The sequence below is a fragment of the Alosa pseudoharengus genome, unplaced genomic scaffold (assembly GCF_046254945.1).
Source record: "Alosa pseudoharengus isolate Yale_2024_CS ecotype anadromous, Long Island Sound unplaced genomic scaffold, YU_APseudo_1.1 YU_APseudo_1.1_scf_11, whole genome shotgun sequence".
In the NCBI taxonomy this organism is placed as follows: domain Eukaryota; kingdom Metazoa; phylum Chordata; class Actinopteri; order Clupeiformes; family Clupeidae; genus Alosa; species Alosa pseudoharengus.
This window is the reverse complement of record NW_027468576.1, coordinates 35,729,864-35,751,988: the sequence shown is the minus strand read 5'-3', so window position 1 is coordinate 35,751,988 and position 22,125 is coordinate 35,729,864. Positions and strand designations below refer to the sequence as shown.

At 41.9% G+C, this 22,125-nt stretch overlaps 1 protein-coding gene and 1 long non-coding RNA gene across 2 annotated transcripts in view; both read left to right on the top strand.

Moving 5' to 3' along the window:
• Nucleotides 1-12,563, top strand: part of meltf (melanotransferrin) — a 19,235-nt gene extending 6,672 nt beyond the window's left edge. Inside the window, exons 9-16 of the mRNA XM_076279073.1 lie at nt 1,464-1,615; nt 3,606-3,702; nt 5,026-5,220; nt 5,835-5,976; nt 6,363-6,430; nt 7,593-7,780; nt 7,966-8,158; nt 11,150-12,563. Coding sequence (XP_076135188.1) covers nt 1,464-1,615; nt 3,606-3,702; nt 5,026-5,220; nt 5,835-5,976; nt 6,363-6,430; nt 7,593-7,780; nt 7,966-8,158; nt 11,150-11,217 — 1,103 coding nt within the window. The 3' untranslated portion in view covers nt 11,218-12,563. The remainder of the gene's footprint in view (nt 1-1,463; nt 1,616-3,605; nt 3,703-5,025; nt 5,221-5,834; nt 5,977-6,362; nt 6,431-7,592; nt 7,781-7,965; nt 8,159-11,149) is intronic.
• Nucleotides 12,564-14,012: 1,449 nt separating this feature from the next.
• Nucleotides 14,013-15,501, top strand: LOC143116491 (uncharacterized). The gene is made up of 3 exons (XR_012985807.1): nt 14,013-14,257; nt 14,941-15,006; nt 15,417-15,501. It is a non-coding gene; the product is annotated as an uncharacterized LOC143116491 (long non-coding RNA).
• Nucleotides 15,502-22,125: the final 6,624 nt, after the last annotated feature.

The window sequence follows — 22,125 nt, the reverse complement described above, 5'->3', positions numbered from 1 at the left end:
CTTTACAGAGGACACATAAAAAAGTACAGTCAAACAAAGATGAATGAAAAGTGGAATAGAATAAAATAGGTCAAATACAGTAAAATAGTAAAATAGAATCAAAAAGATCATAAACAAATCATAAAAATCTTAAAGGAAAATTCCGGTATTTAGCACTTTGAGTCCCTTTTCTGGTTTGTTTTGGACAAGAGTGGTGGACACCGAAATTTTGACGATTGGTCCCGTCTCGACTTTTCTGACTCGTTTTGAATCGCCTTTGACTACTCAGAGTGGCTGCCAACAGGCATACTGTAGGCTACTCAAACATGTCCTAAAACAACCCTTAACGTTCGTTTTCAAAACTGTGCAACTCACCGAGTGGTTATTGGTGTTCGTTGATTATTAAAAGCAAATATATCGGCGCAATGTATGATTTCCAACCGTCTTATTTGCTATTATGGAACTATTTATTCAGACACCTCACAACCGCTCAATATTTGAACCTGAAGCATATATGGTGGCGCAGTAATATCAACGTGCAATGAGTCTTCCAACAGAAATCAATGGGATTTTACAAAATGGCAAATAAAACACGACAGAAACTGTATTTCGCTTCGCTACTTGTTTTGGAACATCAATGAACACCACTAACCACTCGGTGAGTTGCACAGTTTTGAAAACGAACGTTAAGGGTTGTTTTAGGACATGTTTGAGTAGCCTACAGTATGCCTGTTGGCAGCCACTCTGAGTAGTCAAAGGGGATTCAAAACGAGTCAGAAAGGTCGAGACTGGACCAATTGTCAAAATTTCGGTGTCCACCACTCTAGTTCATCCAAAACAAACCAGAAAAGGGACTCAAAGTGCTAAATACCGGAATTTTCCTTTAAGGACACAATGCAGACAGGTAAAAAAAGAGATACAATTAAATAAAATAAAACAGTTTCTCTACACAATTGAATTCTTCCTTGTCATCTGTGCTGTGTGCTATCCCAGGAAGTTATAAATTAAATATATATACAGAAAAGGCCAAGAAGTTGTTGGGGTGGTGGATATCCAGAGTGAATAAGCGGTCGCGTGGATCTGTCGGGGTGGTGGATATCTAGAGTGAAAAGGCGGTCGCGTGGATCTGTTGGGGTGGTGGATATCTAGAATGAAAAAGCGGTCGCATGGATCTGTCGGGGTGGTGGATATCCAGAGTGAATAAGCGGTCGCGTGGATCTGTCGGGGTGGTGGATATCTAGAGTGAATAAGCGGTCGAGTGGATCTGTCGGGGTGGTGGATATCTAGAGTGAAAAAGCGGTCGCGTGGATCTGTCGGGGTGGTGGATATCTGGAGTGAATAAGCGGTCGCGTGGTAACAATTCAAATTTCTCCATTAAAGGATTATCTTATCTTATCTTATCTTTCTGTGTGTGTGTGTGTGTGTGTGTGTGTGTGTGTGTGTGTGTGTGTGTGTTTGTGTGTGTGTGTGTGTGCTTGATGCAGACATCCCAGAGTTCCTGCGCTGGTGTGTGTTGTCCAGTGAGGAGCAGAGGAAGTGTGTAGCCATGGCCGAGGCCTTCAACTCCGCAAGCCTCACACCCAAACTCCAGTGCGTCTTTGGAGACTCTGTGGACCAGTGCATGCAGAAAATAAAGGTGAAGGACACACACACACACACACACACACACACACACACACACATCAGTTCTTCGTTGTTCTTCATTGTTTCTAGACATAACCATCACATACACATATGGCATATGGCAATAACCTGACACTTCATGGATAAAACACCATGACCATCATGCTGTAGTTTTGGCAAAAAACAATAGACAACTCAAAGATTAAGGACAATACCCCATATGCATCCCCCAGTCTTTCCTGCTATTGGGGACATTGAATTATGTCCCTGCAGAAGCATAGGCAAATACATATCACATACCGTATTTTCCGGACTATAAGTCACACTTTTTTTCATAGTTTGGCCGGTCCTGCGACTTAGGTACAACATATATATATTTATATATATGTTTTTTTCCTCTTCATGAAACATTTTTTGACTGGTGCAACTTATAATTAATCTGACTCATTTAATCAGGTGACAAAAAATTGTATAGGCTGTCGAGATCTCCGTACCCATACAGGAATACTTGCAGTATGTTGGAGATTGCTCATGTCTCTGTTTCAGCTGTGAATGTGTACCCAATTTGACAGTCTGGATGTATTTTTAGCTCCACTGCAAAGGTGGGGGCCTTCAATGTCACTCTCCTCCCTAGAGTTGATTTACTGTCTTATAATTGTACTTACCCTTTGAAACTGTTATTTTTTATTACCTTGACTATGAGTCTGTTTATCTAAATTATCTCTAATCTATCTCATTCACAGTAAGCATACACATTTAGACTTTTCCCTTTAATGTTTTTCACCAAGGTGTAAAGGCTGTGAGTTTATTTGCACTCTGACATTCGGATCGAGCTTATTACTCATCATTTGCCTTTCTCCCTTGGTTTTTGTTTTTTGTGTTTTTTGTGCTTTATGTTTTTTGTGTATTCACAGTTCAGTTCAGTGGCCTTGTTTCAGGCACATGAGCTGCTAACTCCTTAGACCACAGAGCTACACACTCTGCACAGTTATTTTTAGCTCAACTTAGTACAAAAGTAAAATATAATAGCTTTCCGTACTTAACATTTTCTAGAATGTAGAATTCAGTGTTTGTCTTTTGTTGAGTTTACTTGCAGTGTAGCACAAATTTCAGCAATTCAAGTATAGTTTACTTGATTGTTAACTAATCCCCCTCAACATTAAGTAACACTCGTTTTAGGCAAGTAATCCCAACAAAAGGCAAAAACTGAATTCTACTTACTAGAATTTGTTTTACACTTAAACTTTTGTACTAAGTTGAGCTAAAAAAAACGTGCAGAGTGTATAGCTCACTGGTCTAATGGGTTAGGTGGGCAGTTATAAGATCACTGGTTCGAGTCTCAGGCCAATCACATCGTGTATAGAGTCGGTGGGCGGGCTTAACAGAGTTGCGATGGTTCCGCGTGAATTCCCTACTACTTGAAAAGAAAGAAGATGGCTGCTGCTGGCGACCAGTGGTCTTTCGGTCTTTGACCGCGACTTTTCAAAACTTGGAGTTAAGCTTTTCTTTGAGAAGCTATCCTATTGCGTGCAGAGGGAATTTGAAAGACAATTGTTTATCCCGCCCCTTGGATTGAGCCCTGCCAATGGTGTGTTCCCAGAACCAACATCTTGATTGTGGGTCTGGCTTGTCAGGCTACCTCCAAACAGCAGCAACCCCAAAATGTCTAAACATCTTAATAACATCTTATTAATATGTATTAACAAGAAGGAAAGTCATTACCTGTCTACAAAGCAGTAGAATAGACGTGTGCATGTTTATGATGTGGTGGGTGTGTGTGTGTGAGAGAGAGCGAAACAGAGTGTGTGTGTGTGAATGTGTGTATGTATGTGTGTGTGTGTGTGTATGAGAGAGAGATAGAGTGAGAGAGAGTGTGTGTGTGTGCAAGTGTGTGTTTGAGTGTGTGCAAGTGTGTGTGTGCGATTGTGTGAATGTGTCTGTGTGTGTGTGAGTGAGAGAGAGAGGGTGTGTCCACACATCCTGACCTCTGTACTGCTTTGCAGGACAATGAGGCAGATGCCATCACTCTGGACGGAGGCTACATCTACACTGCAGGGAAGAGCTACGGACTGGTGCCAGCAGCAGCAGAGAGTTACACAGGTATGAGCACCTCACACCTGAACACCTCACACCTGAACACCACACTCCTGAGCACCACACACACCTGATTATCACACACCTGATTATCACACACTTGATTATCACACACCTGAGCACCTCACACCTGAACACCACTCCTGAGCACCACACGCACCTGATCACCACACACCTGAACATCACACATATCTGAGCACCACACACCTGATCACCACACACCTGAACACCACACACCTGAACACCACACTCCTGAGTACCATACACACTCCTGAGCATCACACACCTGAGTACCACACACACCTGAGCACCTCACACCTGAACACCGCTTTCCTGAGCACCACACACCTTGGCACCACACACACCTGAATATCACACACCTGAATATCACATATCTGAGCACCACACACCTGGTCACCACACACCTGATCACCACACACCTGAACACCTCACACCTGAACACCACACACCTGAACATCACACACCTGAGTATCACACACACCTGAGCACCACACACCTGAACAACACACACCTGATCACCACACACCTGAACACCTCACACCTGAACACCACACACTTGAGCATCACACACACCTGAGTATCACACACCTGAGTACCACACACACTCTGAGTACCACACACTTGAACACCACACACATCTGAACACCTCACACCATAGCACACCTCACACCATAGTACACCACACACCATAGCACACCACACACCGTAGCACACCACACACCTGAGTACCACACACTTGAACACCACACACATCTGAACACCTCACACCATAGTACACCACACACCATAGCATACCACACACCATAGCACACCACACACCATAGCACACCACACACCATAGCACACCACACACCTGAGTACCACACACCTGAACACCACACACATCTGAACACCTCACACCATAGCACACCACACACCATAGCACACCACACACCTGAGTACCACACACTTGAACATCACACACACCTGAGCACCACACACTTGAACACCACACACATCTGAACACCTCACACCATAGCACACCACACACGATAGCACACCACACACCTGAGTACCACACACTTGAACACCACACACATCTGAACACCTCACACCATAGCACACCACACACCATAGCACACCACACACCATAGCACACCACACACCTGAGTACCACACACTTGAACATCACACACACCTGAGCACCACACACACCTGAACACTACATAAGTGAGCAATAATAATGATAATAAGCACAATAGATTGCAACTTAAGCAATGTGTGTGTGTGTGTGTGTGTGTGTGTGTGTGTGTGTGTCTGTTTGTGTAGGTGACACTGATGGCAGTGTGTACTATGCTGTGGCGGTGCTCAAGAAGAATAACAATAACATCCGGAGCATGTCTGACTTGCGTGGGAAGACCAGCTGCCACACAGGTCTGGGCCGCACTGCCGGCTGGAACGTCCCCATGGGCATGCTGATCAAGCGCGGCCTCATCACCCCACACAGCTGCCAAATAGAAGAGGGTGTGTGTGTGTGTGTGTGTGTGTGTGTGTGTGGGTGTGCTGTTCCAACGCGGCCTCATCACCCCATAGCGCTGCCAGGAGGATGTGTGTGTGTGTGTCTGTGTGTGTGTGTGTGTGTGTGTGTGTGTGTGTGTGTGTGTGTGTATGTGTGTGTGTGTGTGTATGTGTGCACCGCTGGCTTGAACGTCCCTGTGGGTCTACTGATCTAGCACAGCCTCATCACAGACTCAATCTGTGCTCTGATTGGCCTCTAGCACAGCAGATCCCTGTGTTCTGATTGGCCCTTTAGCACAGCAGATCCCTGTGCTCTGATTGGCCTTTGGCACAGCACATCCCTGTGCTCTGATTGGCCCATGGAGCTCATCAACAGGAAACTGGATTCACTCAAAGAAGCTTAGATGGCATTGCCACAAGACTTGGTCAAATCATCTTTCTGTGTGTGTGTGTGTGTGTGTGAGTGTGTGTGTGTGTGTGTGTGTGTGTGTGTGTGTGTGTGTGTGTGTGAGTGTGTGTGCATGCATGTGTGTGTGTGTGGGTGTGTGTGCGTGAGTGCGTGTGTGTATGCACGTATGTGCATGTGTGTGTGCGGGTATGTGTGTGTGTGTACTGCCCAGGTGCTGCAGGGTTCTTTAAGTCCAGCTGTGTGCCGGGGGCCAGCCAGTCGGCGCTGTGTGAGCAGTGTGTTGGCGATCAGAAAGGAGACAACAAGTGCAAGAAGGGCATGGACCTGTTCGACGGCTACTCCGGGGCCTTCAGGTGAGAGCTCAGTTGCCATGGAGATGGTAAACCCACAAACAAACGGAGCCATTGGGGTGAGAGTGTTCTGGACTGATCACACTGGACCTGATTTTCTTTTGCATGTATAAAAATGTGAAAAGGCATATGCAAGCTAAACAAACAAATGTGCAAACTAATGTGTCTGTGTGTGTGTGTGTGTGTGTGTCTCTCTCTCTCTCTCTCTCTCTCTCTCTCTCTCTCTCTCTCTCTCTCTCTGTGTTTGTGTGTGTGTGTGTGTGTGTGTGTGTGTGTGTGTGTGTGTGTGTGTGTGTGTGTGTTTGTGTGTGTGTGAGTGTGTGTGCATGCATGTGTGTGTGTGTGGGTGTGTGTGCGTGAGTCTGTGTTTGTCTGTGTTTGTGTTCCAGGTGTTTGGCCCAGGGTGCTGGGGAGGTGGCTTTTGTGAAACATGCTACTGTCTTCGAGAACACTGATGGTGAGCAGACAAGTACACACACACACACACACACACACACACACACACACACACACACACACAATGTTACAGATGGCACAGTGTTACAGATGTTAGAGATGTTAGAGAGGGCATAGTGTTAGAGATGTTAGAGATGTTAGAGACGGCATAGTGTTAAAGATGTTAGAGATGTTAGAGAGGGCATAGTGTTAGAGATGTTAGAGAGGGCACAGTGTTAGAGATGTTAGAGATGTTAGAGGGCACAGTATTAGAGATGTTAGAGGGCACAGTGTTAGAGATGTTAGAGATGTTAGAGATGTTAGAGGGCACAGTGTTAGAGATGTTAGAGATGTTAGAGGGCACAGTGTTAGAGATGTTAGAGATGTTAGAGAGGGCACAGTGTTAGAGATGTTAGAGATGTTAGAGATGTTAGAGGGCACAGTATTAGAGATGTTAGAGGGCACAGTGTTAGAGATGTTAGAGATGTTAGAGGGCACAGTGTTAGAGATGTTAGAGATGTTAGAGATGTTAGAGGGCACAGTGTTAGAGATGTTAGAGATGTTAGAGGGCACAGTATTAGAGATGTTAGAGGGCACAGTGTTAGAGATGTTAGAGATGTTAGAGGGCACAGTGTTAGAGAGGGCAGTGTTTCCCAGAGAATTGAATTCCATTTGTGGTGGTTGGTTTGCAGAATTAACTTGAATGCAATAGTTTTTAACAAATTAGCACAGCGTGGTTATGACGCAGATTTAAGCACAATTTAGTGCAACCTGGAAAATCATTGTGTGGTGGTCAATGATGATATTGTGGTGGGCCGCCACAAATAAGTCAATGTATGGGAAACACTAAAGGGCACAGTGAGAGTGCACAGTGTTTGAGATTATACTCTTCTTTCATTAACTGTCAGTGTTCAGAGTTCTTTACATACTGTCAGTGTCTGGGGCTTCTCTCTTTGTCTCTCTTTTCAGCCCTTTCTTTCTGTTTCACTTTCTTTTTCTTGCTCTTTATTTCCAGCCCACTCTTTCTCTCTCACTTTCTTTTTCTTGCTCTTTATTTTTAGCTCTCTCTTTCTCTCGCTTTTCTGTCCATTAACTGCTAAATGTGTGAGTGATTCCTCAGACAGCAGTGTGGCTCTTGGGGTGTGGTTGTCGTGGTGACTGACTACTGTACCTGTGTTTTCCAGGTAACAACACTGATTCGTGGGCGGTGCACCTGCAGTCGAGGGAGTTCCAGCTGCTGTGCAGTCAGGACACGCGTGCGGAGGTCACTCAGTACCGCCACTGCCACCTGGCAAGAGTGCCCTCCCATGCGGTCATGATGCGGCCAACGCTCAACCGCCACGCCATCTACGGCCTACTGGACAAAGCACAGGCAAGCACCATCCAAACAAACACACACACACACACACACACACACACACACACACACACACACACAGATCACAACACACAAATTTACCCCCAGGCATCCCAGTGACAGTTCACCAAGCTGACCTCTAACTTCAGTGTGTGTGTGTGTGTGTGTGTGTGTGTGTGTGTGTGTGTGTGTGTGGTCAGGAGTCCTATGGTAGTGACTCAAACCCAGGGTTCCGGATGTTTGACTCTGCATCATATGGCGGTGCAGACCTGCTGTTCAAAGACTCGACGCAGCGCATCATAGGCGTTGGGGAGCGACGGACCTACCAGGAGTGGCTGGGGCACGAGTACCTGGACTCGCTGGTCGCCATGGAGTGTCCATCCTCCGCTGCAGGTCTGCCCTCTTACTGCGTGTGTGTGTGTGTGTGTGTGTGTTTATCTGTGTGTGTGTGTGTGTGTTAATCTGTTTGTGTGTGTGTGTGTGTTTGTAGGTGTGTAGGTGTGTTTAGCTATTTGAGAGTAGGTCATATATAATACTATCACAGTGTTTATTACTATTGCTAGTTTATTACTACAGTAGTAAAGCTGAAACTTGAACTACAAAAAGGGTTTAAATAACAGCATTTCCAAGCACATTTGCTATTAAAAGTGTTTAAAGTGCTAAAGGACTTTCCAACTGGCTAGTGTTATAGAATTATTATGATCAATATTAGCCCACAGATAAGAATGCTGTTTGGCTTGCCATTATTAGTGGTTTTTATTGTTATCTCTGAAGTCACGTTGACTTCCGTGGTTGGCTGTAGGCCTGTGTGCAATTTCTTCATATGATTATAGTGTAATAAATTCTAATTGTCCATTTTCCCTTGACTGACTTTGTTGGTGGCCCATGATGCAATTTGACCTTAGTCAAGTCAAATCAAGTTCATTTATATAGCGCATTTCATACACAGAGGTCATTCAATGTGCTTTACATAAACAAAAGCAAACAGTAATAGCAAATAAAAGCATAGAAGGCCAATAGTCAAAGAATAGTTTAAAAACTAAAGATCATAATAAAAAAGAAAACATAAAACACACAAGGTAAAATCATTTTAAAATAAAGAATAATTAGAAGGACAAAATAACAGACACAAGGTAGAACAATTTAAAGAAAGATTCAGAATTTGTAACTCAGTTAGCAGAAGGCATCCAAGAACAGTTTGGTCTTAAGTCTAGATTTAAAACGGGCTACAGTTGGAGCCTTTTTGATGTCATTCGAAAGCTAGTTCCAGAGCTGAACCGCATAGCAACTTAAAGCTGCGTCACCATGTTTAGTTTTAACAGCAAGCTTTACTAACAGATTTTTCTCCTGAGACCTGAGAGGTCGTGAAGGTGTGTACTGCTGAAGCATGTCTGATAGGTATTTAGGTCCTGCTCCATTTACTGATTTATAAACAACCAGTAGTGCTTTAAAGTCAAATCTGTGACTTACTGGAAGCCAGTGCAGGGACTTAAGAATTGGAGTAATGTGGTCAGTTCTTTTAGTTTTCGTGAGAACCCTATCATTGCAGTAATCAACCCTGCTGGAGATAAAGGCATGAATGAGTTTTTCTAAATCATGTTTTGACATCAGCCTTCTAAATTTGGCAATGTTTTTGATGTGGTAAAAAGCTGATTTAGTTATTGCTTTCATGTGGCTTTTGAAATTTAAATCACTGTCAATTAATACACCACGATTTTAACAGTATCCTTTGCATTGAACCCTTTTGTGTCAATAAGAGTGGCAACCCTAAGTCTTTACTCCTTTTTACCATATATAATTACTAAAAATTTGAGACATCCAGTTGTTGATTTGGTCAATATACTGGCAAAGAGATTCAAGGGGACCATAGTGATTTGGTGACAGAGCTAAGTAAATTTGGGTTTTATCTGCATAGCTAAGATATGAAATAGAATTAATTTTGATGAGGTGTAAAGGTTTAATAGTGTGGTGTTCATTTGACGCTGCAGTAAACAGACCTCAATGAACAGACAATATTCTGCACCTCATCATACTAGCTGTTTAAGCCCATAGATAAAAAAAATATTTATTTGAAGTCCAATGTTTGAATGTTGATATCACATCATCATCAATTCATTTTTCTTGAACATGTTTTTTTTTGTTTACTTGTGATCCTGGGATTGACAAGTGCTGACAGATTAACAGATTAAGGCTACGTTTCTACGGTGACGATGAAAAGAGAAGACGCAAAAGTGGCGTCTCGTCTTCATTGTTTTATTCGCGTTTAGACGAGCATTCTCAGGGGGAAATCTTTGTTTATATGAAGACGCAAGAGTATGTGATATTCGATTGGATATGCATTCTAGACCGCTGGGTGGTGGTGTGATAGAACCCCGGTACGTCACGCGCAGACATTCTAATTTGACAGTTTAGCCAGAGAGGTAATCAAGGATCTTTGGTTTAGCCGTTTAGACGGAGACGCAACCCGGGTCGTCTTCAAAACTCTACACTCTGGAAGGAGTCTTCAGATTTTTGCGTCTTCAAGCCCCGATGGCGGGGTCGCAATGTAAACGAAAGGCACTTATGATAAAATATTTTGTCGTCTTCCTTCGCAATCGTTCTCGTATAAACGGCCCCTAACATTATGTACATTTTTATAATCTAAGAAGTGCCACACATCTGTGACTGACATGGCATAGCCAAGAGATCAATGGATTTGCATGATTCAAGACAAAGAAATGTCTTTGCCAGTTCAGTTTTTCTAGAGACACCTACCATGACAAGATTACAGCATGCCAACAATGTGATTATTCAATTCAATTCAAAACACTTTATTTATCCCCAAGGGGCAATTCACAATGGGAAGTGTCACCTAATGTAAATAGACCAAGGTGTTCTCATCTCATGTGGTTCACCTAATGTAATCAGACCAAGGTGTTCTCATCTCATATGGTTCACCTAATGTAATCAGACCAAGGTGTTCTCATCTCATAGGGTTCAACATGTAATAAGACCAAGGCGTTCTCATCTCATAGGGTTCAACATGTAATAAGACCAAGGCTTTGTCATCTTGGTTCGAAGTGGTGGTAGTATAGTGGTTAAGGGCTAGCATGCAGTAGCCTGAAAGTTGTGGGTTCAATTCCTGGTTTCCACCATTGTGCCCTTGAGCAAGGCACTTAACCCGAAGTTGCTCCAGGGACAATGTAATGCCTTGTAATATAGTTGACATATGTAAGTCACATTTTATAACAGTGTTAATGAATAAATGTATATGTTCTGTGCTTTGTGTCTGAATGTGGTGCACATGTCACATGTATAAAAACTCTAATCAGCTGTGTTTATGGATGGGTATGTCTACATTACTATGTGTGTGTTGATTCATATGTGTGTGTGTGTGTGTTTCAGGCCAGTCATTCACCACCCTGGTCATGGTGGCGTTGCTGAGCTCCCTGGTATCCCTGCTGGCTGTGTAACTGCACCTTCGTCCCTCCAGCGTCGTTCTGACATTGATTTCTGCTCAGCCCAGCTTGAGCCTGGTTGCCTTTGTTGGGGTTGGGTAGCAGACGATTTTAGCCTTATTTCTGTTTCAATTATGAGAACTGGATGATTTTGCACTTAGCTTGAACAACATGCAAATTGTTTTTGTTTTGATTGTTTAAAGGGACATGTTTGAGAATATTTCTGGCTTTTGAGAAGGTGGGTGTTTAGTTGGAGGCCTTTATCAACACTGCTTTCTTTTGAGCGAGTTCAGTACTGATATCGCGTGAGAGTTTTGTTCATTGTTGATGAGCAAATGTACATATATTTGCCACAGTACTGAAGGCAATAGCCATATCAGTGCGTATGCATTGCCTGTTACATATCTACTGCAGTGTTTTGTGATAGAGCCTCCTGTTGTTTTTACTCAGATGTTTACATGTGTTAACTACTTGGAAGGCATGAGCCGTATCAGGGAATACGCGGTGTCTTCTGCAGAGATATGGAAGATGACCCTGCTCTAGTACTTTAGGGTTATAAGACTGACATGGACCAGATGTTTTCAGCATGTGTTCTCCCCAAATTAAAAAAATAGTTTAGATGTAGGCCTAGCAGTTTACGTAGATGTAAAACAATCAGTATTATTATAGTTATTATTATTAATCGTGGGCTTCTTTTCCTGCTATTTGATGATTTATGCTCAAATGGAAGTAGTGAATCAGCAACAACAGGCATCAGTGATAGCATCTTGCAAGCAGGTCAGCAAGGTCATTTTTGGGGAGAACATCTCTGCTGTTCACACTGTGTCCCTGTGCAGCATTATCCAAAGCACCAGTAACACTGTGTAGCGTGTAGCAATCTCTGACCATCCCAGTGGATGTGTGACCACCTTCCGCCTGTGATGACTTCACCAAGGGCAGCAATCTCTGGAGCTATTCCTGATCGGGAAGCTGCCCAGGATGTCCCTGGACCTTTCTTCCTGCTGAACCTTGCCTGGGCTGCTGTAGAACAGCGGCCCCTGGTAGGTTGTTATGGAACGGCACCCCTTGTTCTGCATTACGGTGCACGCTGCTGACTTCTGCCTCCATTTGATGTGATATGATTTATGTGTTAAGCTTCATTTTACAAGTATTTTTTTACTCAATGGTCAGGTACCATATCAGTGAATATGTACTGGCACTCAGTTCTGTTAGACACGAATGCTTGCCTTTTAATCGTTTCTTTGATGAAATGAACATATGTAACTAATATTTAGTTGCCAGACCAGTGTGTCTGCTACAGTATTGCTACATACTGCACACAAGTCTTTGCTTTTCTTTGAAATAAAAGAGCATTAACAAGATGGCGTCACTTTCATCTCATATTAAACTCAGCTGATCTGCATTTAACATGAGGGACCATCAACTCAGATATGATCACATATAGACAACAAGAAGGACCATCAGCTTAGATAAGATCTCTACATAGACAACATGAGGGGCCATCAATCAACTCAGATATGATCTCCACATCTAGACAACATGAAGGACCATCATCTTAGATAAGATCTCTACATAGCAGGCTTGTGCAAAAATTCCAGAATTGAATGGAAACTGGCTCAAGAATTCAATTCTTGAATTTCACTTGCATTTCAATTGAGGTAGCAAACAGGAAGCAGAATTGCAATTCGAATTTTGCACAACCCTGCTACATAGACAATATGAGGGACCATCAACTCAGATAGCTGGTGAGTTTGATCGGAGTTTTAATGATAGCCAGGTAATGCCAGTCCACTGTAACTCACTAGATAGAACCAGACAACCTGTTGTACCACCACATACAGGGTTATTGCTTTGAACTACAGGAAAGATCAGATGTAGCCTATAGGCTACCCTACGTGGGCCCAACTACACCGCCTCATCAACATCAACCAGCATCCTCTGGCCAGACATGTCACCCCAAATGCATATAAAGTGTTTTTCAGTAACCAGTAGGCCAATAGGGTACTGTAGCACAATACAGGTGGGTCTCAGAAAATTTGAAATCGTGGAAAAGTTCATTTATTCCCCCTAATTTATTTCAAAAAGTGGATATTTCATATTTTCTAGATAGATTAGATATAAAGCTATATATAAAGTTAAATATTTCAAGCCATTTTTGGTTGCGTGATGATTATAGCTTACAGCTCATGAAAACCAAAAATCTTAGAAATATCAAAATATTAGAATAAAAAAGTTAGGTAACACTTTACTTGACAGTATCGAAATAAGAGTGACATGACACTATCGTGAACACACTGTCATGACACATGAAACGTAACCCTAATCTTAATCTCTAACCCTAAACCTAACTCTAATCCTAACCTTAATTTGTTATGACAAAAACTGAATGTCACTTAATAACAGAAGCGTTATGTCATAAACGTTCATGACAGTGTCATGTCACTCTTATGTCGGCACTGTCAAATAAAGTGTAACCAAAAGGTCATAATAGAGAAATGTTGAATGAGGTCTCATTCACTGAGAAACCGTTTAATACTTGTTACTTTCGAAATACTATAGCTCACTCCAAGTTGCATATGCATGCTGCACGTGAAAATGATCTTCTACCCCCATTGCCCGCATTAGCCAATGAAAGAAAATACACGGAAAAACAAGCGAATCAGAAAGAGCCCTTCCCAATGACGCCGAAGGGAAACTGATTATTCATGGCCTCGCCCACCTTGGCTTGTGACCGCCTACAGGAAGACTGGAAGATTTTGCTGCTAGGGGATTGTCTCTCTGCAGCTAGTAGCTAACATGGCGGGAAAAAATCGTGCCTGTGTTATTTGTGGCAATAACACATCAATGTTGCATGTCTTGCCTTAGAAACAAGAGTTGAGGAAGAAATGGTTCGGATTTATCGTTGGAACACCACCACCGAAGTAGTGCAACATTAGTTCTGTGTTCCAATCATTTCGACCACACTCACTGCCTACAGTTAGAAAGTGGTTTTGCATCGATGTTCTGAAAACCTGGTTCTGTACTGTCATGACGATCGACCACCAGCTCACAGGCTGTAAGTACAAACAAACTTTTCCACCTAAAGTCTGTTACAAAATAGCATGTTCATATTCTTCACGTTAGCATGCATGAAAAGGGTACAAGCTAGGCTTAGGCTAGCCTATATTACAGGAAGCTACACCAGGCACGTAACTGAAGTGTTCTGTTGACGTGTAAAATCAGAGAATGTCTAATAGGAAGGGCTCTGGTAAAATTTTACTGTCTATGGGTAAAATCCATTAGAGGAATGGTCTATTTTCCCGAACGTAGCCTACAGGCCACTAACACGCCAGGTGTAGCTACTTCCATTGATTAGGCCTATTGGAAGCTATTGTTGCAGTAGCCTACATAACGCGAACGGAATGCTTCAGTTACGTGCCTGGTGTAGCTAACGTTACACTCATAAGAAACTGACCACACTACCCAGAGATTTAGCTTGTTGAACCTATAATCTTCTAACCTAAGCGTTAAACCACAAATAATAATATTAGCAACAATATCTTATGCTGAACTAAGTACAGATATTGTTCTAGTCTAAACAGGGAAAATCAAAAACACAGTTGCTATCACTAGAGCTCAGGTATTTACACTTCAGTCTAATTTATGTCTTCTTGCCATTATTACGTTGACCTTTGTAGGCCTACAATGATGTTTTGTTTGATTACTTGCTGTTTACTTAGTGTTTTGTATGTCTTCCAGAGCACATCCTCATGTCAGGCTACACAGCTTTCTAGCCTACATTAGGTCATCACGTTAGAAGCAAAGGTTTGTTTTTTGTTGTGCTAGTTAGTTTCTAGAAGTCTTTTTCTAGTAGGCTAATACAGGTTCTTATGTGCTCATCAATGTTTGGGAAAGTCAATTCATGGGTTTCTTCATGTCACTTTCCACAGGTGTATAAAATCAAGCATCTCGATTATGAATGCAGACTGCATGGTGCTTGATTAATACACCTGTGTAAATGGACCTGATGAAACCCATGAATTGCATAACAGATAGAATTGATATTACCGAATGTCTTTTTGTGGGTGTGCTACTTAGTACATCATACACCTTACCGCAGTCACTAAAATATTTTTGTTTCCATTGTACCAGTACAGTTTTGTGTGAGAGAGTGAATGTCCTGTGTACTATTAGTATCTTGTAACTTGACAGTAATACACATTTATTTACTTTAGGTACCCAAACAGAATACTTCATGAAAAGTATGAGTATTGATACAAGCACTTCGGATACACCATGGGCATGGGGGCCTGCTACCTTTACTGCCATCAAGCCTGTTCATCCAAGGCCAGCTAGAAGACCTCGGGTTGATCAAGATGAGGAGTCCACAATAACACCTGATGGCTCCACCTATGGCCCAGCGCAATCAAAGAGCAATGTAATAGAATCATCACAGCCAATGAATGTGTTTTGTGTGTTGTCCCTTTGGATCCCCAGGACAATACAAGCCGAAACAACAACTCAGACCTTTTACCCTAAATAATCCCAGCACCATCTTACAAAGGATCTGTAGGCCAGATGTCTGCATCGTCTGGCAAAAAGAGGAAATTGTTGATTCTGTGCATAGTTTGGATGTTCTTGTTTTGTGTTTGCATTATGTTAATAGACTGCAATATTACTATTTGTCAGTGTTTCACAGACCACCTAGCAAAAAGAAAAAAACAGTAGACCTACTTCAACAGTATATTACACAATAGGCCTTCTCACTGAACCACCTTGCTTATTGTCTTTGCACCTTGCTTATGGTGTCAGAGGATTCATATGATTTAAACTGGCATAGGTTACATCAGTGTTGCAGAACTGTTTGGATTTACATACAAGTTGGTTCAATATTGCAAACAACTCATCTATTATATTTTACCACATCTACTTGTGGAACACTGGAGATAGCTTGCGGACCACACTTTGAGTACCACTGCTGTATGTAAATATAATAAAGTTATTTATTGAAAATTGACCTGTTTTGTATATTTGTTTTAGTAGTTTCATCAGTTTTTGTCCCTTTTAAGCTAAAGGTTTATCTTACCTTTCATATCTTCTGTCTCACAGAGGGTCATAGTCGAATGTTTAGTGCATTTTGAAGGGAGTATATTATGCTAAGGCAGACTGGTTCTAATCCTGGGTACAGGGTCATACAGACAACAGGGGTACTGGTGTTGCCCATTTTTCTAACCACATGAGCAATCCCCTTACGAAAAAGTAGTATAGGAATCTTATAGTATTTGGAACAAAATATTATAGTAATCTTATAGGAATAATTGTGACATACTGTAGAAGTACTACTAATAACTATAATATCCTGTAACCGCTATAGTTTTTCTATAGTAGTCTTATAGTACCTATAGTATGTCCAAATACTATAGTATTCCTATAAGATTACTGTAATATTTAGTCCCAAAATAGTATAAGATTCCTATAGTAGGCTACTTTTTCTGTCATACGTGACAGAAAACAACTTGAGTAACCTCTGCCAATGTCAGGCTATCAAAGCCATTCTCATTAAGAAGTCTTGCAGCACACATTCTCTGCTTCTGTAGGCATTCTGGTACAATTCCAGAAAAATATAGCTAGGTAGGTGTTTGCATTTAAATCTATATATATATTGGGCTATGACCAAGTGGTCTTTCAATGATAGTATCATGGAATTCAAACCATAACTATCTATTCCGATAGCATTAGCAGGCTAGGTCAGTGACTGAACTGCATTTAGGGTGCTTACCTGTGTTGTGAAGTAAAATATCTACTAGGAAGATTGCAAAGACTTTTGACTGTGTAAAGAAATAGGTCTTTATTTTAAAACGTTTCCAACTGTTTATTACTTGAAAGCAAGATGACGATTGTCACAAACGTTTACCTCTTTTAGGAGAGATTTTAAGCTGACAGGCAATTGTTACCATTCTATTAAACCAACGTTCACCGACAAACGATCAGGAAGCGGTTCTTCTTCCTACTCGGATACTAGGATCAAACCTATGGTTCAAACACATGAAGTTGTATCTCCGAAGACATTTTGTGCAACAGTTTTGACTCGAGTTTTAGCCAGGTTTTAACACTGTAAAGTTGAATATGGAGCATAGCACAGGCAGAATCGGATGAGGACGCACTGGATGAAGCGTCACAGTACTGTTAGCCAATCAGAGGTGAATTCATTAGCATGTCATTAATATTCATGACTAGAGGCGAAATCCAGTCGTTCCTCCCCGCCCACCTTCCCCATCAAACTAGAACAGCATGAAACAGACGCAGGACAGCATTTTTTTCTCCAAAACCGGCTCACAGGGCATTCATCAATACTACAGACCACTGCAAAATTAATGAAAAAACGATGAGATGAGACCTAAATGAACTAATCTAATGACTTATCTAAAATAGTTAATTTGGTTGGGCTGTTTTTGCACAAATTACTGCATCATTGCAGGCAATCAGACTGTGGCACTGCTGAGGTGTTATGGAAGTGCAGGTTGCTTTGATAGCGACTGATCGTGTATGGCCTTAAGGTTGGGTCTGGTGTCCCTCATTTTCCTCTTGACAATAAACCAGATAAATAAATTATAGATTCTCTATGGGGCTCAGGTCAGACAAATTATCTGAGCAATCTAGCACAGTAATACCATGGTAAACAATCCAGTTACTAGCAGTTTTGGCACTGTGGGCAGGTGCCAAGTCCTCCTGGCAAGGGCGTAGGTTTGGTCTGAGCTTTGGTGGGGACACTACCCACTAATTCCCCCGAAAAAAAAAAGGAAAAGCCACTCAACTCTTTCACCAACCACTATAGATATATAAAATGATTAAAATGTGCTACTGTCCAACTACCCATGATTAAAATGTGCTACTGTCCAACTTGATCTATACTGTGTAGCACATAATCTGATTTTAATATGTATACATATGTAGGCTATATCATTTATTTTCTATTTGGTCTGTTATGAAATCATGCATTGACCCATATAAGCACAGCTCAGTTTTAAGAAACTTAAATACATGCATGCTTAGCATTTTGTGAAAAGAATCATTAAGGCTACATTGACAACTCTTAACCATAAGCTGCCTGTATATTCTCTGATTTTAATATTTACAGATATCTAGGCGATGTAAGCACAGCTCAGTTTTAAGAAATGCTTAAAGCCGAAAGACCATGTTGAATTTTTCTACAATTTATTTCAAAACCGGATTACTCTGGAACAGCTAACTGTACACGGAATGCATTACACCTTTGTGTTCGGTAAGGTCTGCTGTTTATTCTGATATATGGGTTGTCATGTGTTGCGTGAAGAGTATGTACTAGGCCTACGATATTCCACCGAGACGAATGGATGTGGAGATGGGCACAGAGAATAATTATTAAATCTCTTGAAGTTAATTTTTCTCGCGAACTGTTTATCACAGCAAATAGTGGTCGTTTAAAAGCTGAAAAAAGGCTCTTTCATGTGACACATGTGTGATGAGTAGCCTACTCGAGGAGTTCAACAGAGAAGAATGGATGAATTTGGACGCACTTCATGTGCCTTGTTGTGAAGTGAAGCTGAAGCGTAGCAGGAGACTGCGGCTCACTGGTAGTTATTATAGGTAACTTCAAATCAGCGCGATTTACCCTTACAGGCTGCACATTACAAGATCTGTACGAGATGATCCGCAGCAAAGTGAGGAAGTATTTAACTCTGAATATTGGTGGGGACATTTCAGTCGTAATCTGACATTGGTGTGGACACGTCCTTCGGTCCCCACGCAAATCTACGCCCCTGCCTCCTGGAAAAGGAAACCAGCATCTCCATAAAGCTTGTCAGCAGATGGAAGCATGAAGTGGTCCAAAATCTCCTGGTAAGGCTGCATTGACTTTGGACACTGTGGACCAACACCAGCAGATGGCATGGCACCTAAAATCATCACTGACTGTGGAAACATCAAGCTGGACTTCAAACAACTTGGATTTTGTGCCTCTCCACTCTTCCTCTAGATTCTTGGAAACTTGATTGGACCCTGCTATTCCAATTTAATGGAACATTTGTTTTTATGTGAAAAGAGGAGTTTGGACCACTGAGCAATGGTCAAGTTCTGTCTCTTTGTAGACCAGGTAAGACGCTCTAACATTGTCTCTGATTCAGGAGTGGCTTGACACTAGGAATGTGCCACTTGTAGCCCATTTCCTGGACATGTCTATGCATGGTGGCTCTCGATGCAGACTCCAGCCTCAGTCCACTCCTTTATGAAGTTCCACCAAGTTCTTGAGTCGGCTTTGCTTGACAATTCTCTCAAGGCTGCGGTCATCCTTGTTGCTTTCCCACCTTTTCCTACCACACTTTTCCCTTCCAGTCAACTTTCCCTGAATATGCTTTGATACAGCGCTCTGTGAACACCCTGCCGTATCAGCAATAACCTTCTGTAGCTTACACTTCTTGTAGAGGGTGTCAATGAGTGTCTTCTGGACAACTATCAATAGTGGGGGGCCTTAAGCAAATTCATCTAAAAGCGCCAAATTTGGTACAAATGTAGCTTAGGTCATACTGAAATGATTTAGCTAGGGCGCCGGAGTCAGCGACCCTTGGGGCCAAGATGGCGGCCAAATCCAATATGGCCGCTGCGCGAAAAGGGTTCCGGCTATAACTTTTGAACTACATGAGTTACAAATACAAACTTGATATCTTTTTCAGCTTAATTGATCATGGGGAATACATAGGAATGTTAATATTTATGACCCGGTGCATCTGGACCCCTTATTCCTCCAATTCTAATATGGCTGTCCAAAAAAGCAGTTTTGGCTGTAGTATGGGGCCTTACTAACCTGACTCCGCCAGATGGATTTGCTCCGCATATCCATCTGGAAACTTTTCATTGAAGAACTTTTGGGAAGGGGCGGACATACTGGTTAGCTGATTGGATAAACCATCTGTCTATCACCACCTTTGTTGGTTATCGACGGGCCAAATCAACCAATTAGATGAACAAAGTATTCTTCTAATGCCGTTTAACATACAATTAAGTTAGGTAACGTGACAAACGTTAAGATGTTTTAACTTACCATTTAGGCCTATGAACCTAATCAACGACAATTCCCATCAAGTTTTCACGGTAGGCCATACACTTCTGAAGATAGTATATTCCTCCATTATGAACTGGAATCAGCCGTGGAGGATGTCTGTGTCGTTCATTCCTCCCAGCTGCATGGCTGAGACTCATAACTAACACAGTTTACCCAGTTTACCCATAGCTATGCTCATCTCTGTGGATGCCGTCATGTTGTTCGTTGCGTCACACCTCAACCCGCCTCAAAGCCAACGCTGATTGGACGTTCGTTTGGTGAACTGCTCCAAATTTTCTTTAACGGAAAGTATCCAGACTGATCTGCGAGTGAAACCCTGAAGCTCGCGAGATCAGGATGGTCTCACGAGGCTAGGGCCTTACACCCCATTGTTTGTGCAAATTAATCTACAAGCACCAAATTTGGCACGGATGCAGCTGAGGGAATAATGAAATGATTTAGCCAGGCCGCCCAAGCCAGTGGTCCCTGAGACCAACATGGCAGCCAAATCCAAAATGGTTGTCGCCTGAAAGGGATTCGGCTATAGCTTTGGAGCCAGATGAGATACAAATACAAACTTGATGTCTATTTTACCTTTTTTGATGATGGGAAACCCATAGGAATACTTACATTTATGATTGGGTATATCAGGACCCGCCAAATTCCCTAAATTCAATATGGCTGTCCGAAAAAGGGTTTTGGCTTCAAATTTTGAACCAAATGCGCTACAAATGAGGATGTTGTGTTTATTTTTAGTTTATTGACCACAGGAAGTCCATTGGAATATTTATATGTATGCTTGTGTCAGTCTGGAACCTGTATTCTTTTCAAGACTTTGGTTGAAAATCTTTTTTTACCACAGCTTTGAAGGTTATTCTCAATGTGGAAGTAATTTCCTTATAAAAGTGAAATGCTTTCAGTGTACCACAGGTGAATACATTTCGAAATGTAATCATATAAGAAAGAATAAGACACAATTATTATTGCAAGGCAATATTTATAGTATGTCAAATTGTTAAAAGAATAAGAGAATAGAATAGACTATCTAAGAGAATAATAGATAGTCAATTTGTCCAAAACTCTTCAAAGGTTTGCTTAGCATATAAAAAAACCCAGCAATAACATAAAAACAACAACAGAATTTTCATGGTCTCTCTCATGAATTTTTGCCTGAAGAAGACCCAGCAGGGTCGAAACGTTGCCTGTTGTGCATTAAATATATGGGAGTCAAAAGCAGTGTTGCGGACATTATATTTTTTCAATTGAGTACGTTTTAATTTGTCCTGCACCTGCCAGAAGGTGGGATGTGCATACAATAACTGTTTGCTCTCTCATGAATTCTCATTCTCATGATCTCTCTCACAATTGTAGTCATAAGAACAAAACACTTATGGAAAAAAGTACACCTGGTTAGGAAGGAAGTTGGTAGGAAAGGAAGTAGTTGGCTAAACACTGTTGTTGGTCATCTTCTGAGACCACAGGTGACTACTACAGTACATGGACCCATTACAATTTGCATACCGTCCAGAGGTGGGTGTGGAGGATGCCTTAATCTACCTGCTTCATAGAACACACTCTCACCTGGACAGGGGCTGGCAGTATTGTGAGGATCATGTTCTTTGATTTCTCAAGTGCTTTTAACACCATACAGACTATGCTGCTACGTGACAAGCTTTGAAGGATGCAAGTAGACACCTCCACAACTTCATGGATTACTTATTACCTGACTGACAGACCACAGGTTGTGAGAATGAAAGGGTGTGTGTCTGAACAGGTAGTCAGTCACATAGGAGCACCAAAAGGGACTGTGTTGTCTCCTTTTCTTTTCACACTGTACACCTCAGACTTCCAGTACAACTCTGAGTCAT